This window comes from Tupaia chinensis, unplaced genomic scaffold, assembly GCF_000334495.1.
Source record: "Tupaia chinensis unplaced genomic scaffold, TupChi_1.0 Scaffold000081_1, whole genome shotgun sequence".
NCBI lineage: Eukaryota > Metazoa > Chordata > Mammalia > Scandentia > Tupaiidae > Tupaia > Tupaia belangeri.
Window position 1 is genome coordinate 4,574,612 of NW_006159542.1, and position 3,518 is coordinate 4,578,129.

A 3,518-nucleotide genomic window follows, 5' to 3' on the forward strand; every position below is an offset into this window, starting at 1 on the left:
GCCTGGTGTGCATGGCACTGGGCTCTGGGAGCGTCCTGAAAAGAGCAGGCTTCCCACCAAATGCCCGCGGTAAGAAGGATGGTGAAGGAAGGCCCTGTTCTCTGGGTAGGCCCTGGGCCCTATAGCAAAACACACAAACCAATATCACACACTGACCCTGGCAATCGACAATCTAATGGTAGTGATACAGTTCAAAATAACAGGCCAGCCAGAGGTATGATGATTAAGGAAACTGGATCTTGCATGGCCATTTGCGTGGTTCGAGTCCTGAACCTGGTAGCCTGAAAAAATAATGTATGGGGCATGTGTGTCCAAATCTCAATGGGAGAAATGGAAGAGAAGGAATTGCAGTGTGACTGTCCTTCATAGGAGGCATTTTTCACTTTCTCTCTCTCTCCCTGTGAGTGCAGTACACCCTCTAGCAAATTAAAAACATATACATATATATGTGTGTGTGTGTGTGTACATATATGTGCATATATGTAAAATAGTAAGTAATGTGACTGTGGGTGGCCCCGTAGCTTCTTGAGACTCAGTGTTTTCATCAAGCGGATGGTTTAATAAGGTTCTTGTGAGGATTAAACTTGAAATATGCTTGGCAAAGTGACCCAAGAAGAACTCTGAACTAACTGCTATTATTATTATTATTATTATTCCCACTATCATTATTTATAAGTGATGCCTGTATGGGAAGATTCATCTGGTGGCCTTGTTTGTTGAAGCTGCTGCTGCTGCTCTGAGCACATGTGATGACGGCTCCATGTCCCTTCCTGTATTCCAGGGCCCAGGCAGGGAAACTAAGGCCTTCTGGGTTTACCCTGGCTGTGAAACTTCTCCCAGGTGTGGCACTGAGATGTGGGCCACCTTGTCATCTCTGCTGGGGCAGCCAGAGACAGGGCCCTGGAGGTGCCAGGGCCCATCTGAGTAGTGCCTTAGAAAGGAGCAGAGGCAGGTCCTGGAGTCAGGCAGCCCTGGCGGGAGTAGACAGCAAGCTAATTCCAGTTCTGTCTGGTTCCACAGAAACTCCACCCCTACGGCTCTCTCCAGCAGGAGATGGGGCTGGTCAACTCAACCAATGCTACCCAGGATAGAAGCGTTACCTCATCAGGACAGACTCTGATTGGCTGAGCAAACCCAAGGGCGGGACTCTGCTTCTGGCAACTTAACCCTTTCTTGGGCATCCCCTACCACACAGTAACCTCACCTCAACTGGACCCAAAATGGAGGACCAAGATGGTGGGCCTAGGGTCATCTGAAGGGAGTGGTCACAAGGGTGTGTGTGGACTGGAAACAGGAGGACCCCAGTGGTTTGAGGTCCTGCGGGTGTGTGCAGAATGACGTCAGCAAGACTCAAGTGGAGAAGATGCAGAAGTTCATTCCCTCCAAGGAGCAGGAGGCTAAATGGCATCTGGGCTTCCGGTGGTGGTTCCAGCATCTGCCTCAGGGGCAGCAGGAGAGGTCGCCCCTGATGGAGAACAGTGCCACGATCAGCTGCCACCAGAAGACATCGCCACCCACTCACTCATTTGTACACATTCAGTCATTCATTCAGTAGAGATTTGGGGAGTACCCACTTTATGCTGGGCTCTGTGCTAGAAGCTGGGGATACCGTGGAGAACAAGATGGACGTGGTCTCTGCTGTCATCAAGATTTCGGCCCAAGTAGGGAACAAGCATTACATAAATCAGCGCCAACACACACACAGATGCACACAGGTGACTGCAAACGGTGATAATCCTTGAAGGGAAAGAAGGTTCCTTTAGGAAGGAGTTGTCTTCAGATGGCTTTGTGTGGGAGTGGGGCAGGGGAAAGGACATAACTTTTAAGCTGAGACTTGGGAAGAATGTTCCAGGGAGATAGAGCAGCATGTGGAGAGTATCTGAGACAGGGAGGAGCGTGGTGTGCTGGAGGGAGGCGAGCCAACCAATGTGGCTGGAGCTTAGAGAGGAGAGGCGAGGGGGGGGGCAGACTGTGAGGACTATTAATGCTTTATCGGTTTTATTCTAGATACAGTAGGGAGTCATTGAAGGCTTTTCAGGCAGGAAATCACAGTGTTGAGGTACATTTCTCCAGGACCAGATTGTAGATGGGAGGGACCCACATGGTTATGAGACCAGTTATGGGCCTCTTCAGTCCTCCAAGTGAGGGGCAGTGGTACCCTGTCCCGGATGGTGGCTGGGGCAGTGGGTATGTGAGTGCTAAGCTCTGGGATGGGAAGAGATGCTTCTCTGTGCCTCCAACCCTCACCTGCCCTTATCCTCCACCATGTCTTGCTCTCTGTGGATGAGTGAGGACTGGGGTTGTCCTCATAGAACCCTCTTTTGGCAAGGACTGGCTAGGGACCAGTACGGAGTTCTGGGAGCATCCCAGAGAGCTGGGAGCAGTGAGTGCTCAGCCTGGCCACGGAGGGAAAAAATCAGCCCTCAGACCTTAGCAGGGTCTGCCTGGGCTGGCCTTCCACCCTATACTGAGCAGTCTGTGGGAAGATGGAACGCAGTTTCCAGTGTTCTGGAAACTGGCTAGGTTTGCTCTTCGTGGAGCTCTGAAGGGATCAAGACTGTGGCCCAGCGTGGCTCAGCAGCTCTCGTGGAGACCGACCAGCATGAGGCAGAAGGGAGACCATCAACAAGACAGCGACTGGATCCCAGCTCACCTACCACCTGCCCTAAACCCAGCTGGGGCTCAGGCTAGGTTCCTGTCATACCCTTTTCCTACTGCCAAGACCAGAGAGAGGGAAGCCTGAGGCCATGGACCTGGGGAACGTGGAGCTTGTGCAAAAGGCTATCTATAGGATCGGGGTCGATTGCATAGGAGAAAGGAGTCGGAGAAGCTGGAAGGATGGCTCAGGCCAGAGACCCTGTGGCCCTGGATACTGCCTGTGTTGTGTCGTGGAAGACCTCAGTGTCTTTAGAAAAGGGCCTGTGCCCTCATGAGCGTGATCAGCTGCTTGGCCACTTGAACCCAAACACCACGGCCTAGGAGAGAGTATGCCCTTTCCCTCCTGCTTTTCCTGTTTCCGATCTAGGAACGATGAGATATGTTGAACCAGTGGTCTAATGTGGGTGGGATGGCTCAGCCTGTGGCCAGGCCCATGCCCACCCCACCCCAGCTGGGGAAGAGATGCTGCCTGGACTGGGACAAGTGATACAGAGCATCGCTGTCAGCCAGGGCTCAGCCCGCAGGGTGCATTCTGAGAGGCTGACAGCTGGGTCTGTGCAGACGGCAAGCTGCACTTTGATTTCATTTGACTCCCCTACAAAATAACATTAAGGCGAATGCGAGGCCCAGGAGAATTGCCTGTCTGGAAAGGCAGCGAGCTTGTTTCTCCTGGACCTGGTGACCTACCTTCGTCTACCAGATAGGTGCAGAGGACAGGCCAGAGCTCTGGCTGCAGAGGAGAATGGAGCACCTGAACACAGCACCCAACCCTGGGACCAGGCCTTTCCTCCCAGCTTGTTGTGGCAAACATCTGCTCAGGAGCCCAGGCCTGGCCTGCTGAAGGGAAACCGGACATCGAT

The 3,518-nt window shown here is 52.8% G+C and overlaps 1 protein-coding gene across 6 annotated transcripts in view; it reads left to right on the forward strand.

Moving 5' to 3' along the window:
* Positions 1-3,518, forward strand: part of RGS3 (regulator of G protein signaling 3) — a 158,657-nt gene that overhangs the window by 100,503 nt on the left and 54,636 nt on the right. For 3 of the 6 annotated variants that reach the window (XM_014585638.2, XM_027769509.1, XM_006142770.2), the window contains one exon: positions 1,021-3,512. The exons of the other annotated variants lie outside the window; for them this stretch is intronic. In XM_014585638.2, coding sequence (XP_014441124.1) covers positions 1,021-1,128 — 108 coding nt within the window. In that variant the 3' untranslated portion in view covers positions 1,129-3,512. Of the gene's footprint in view, positions 1-1,020; positions 3,513-3,518 lie in introns of those variants that run through there. 6 annotated transcript variants of the gene reach the window in all.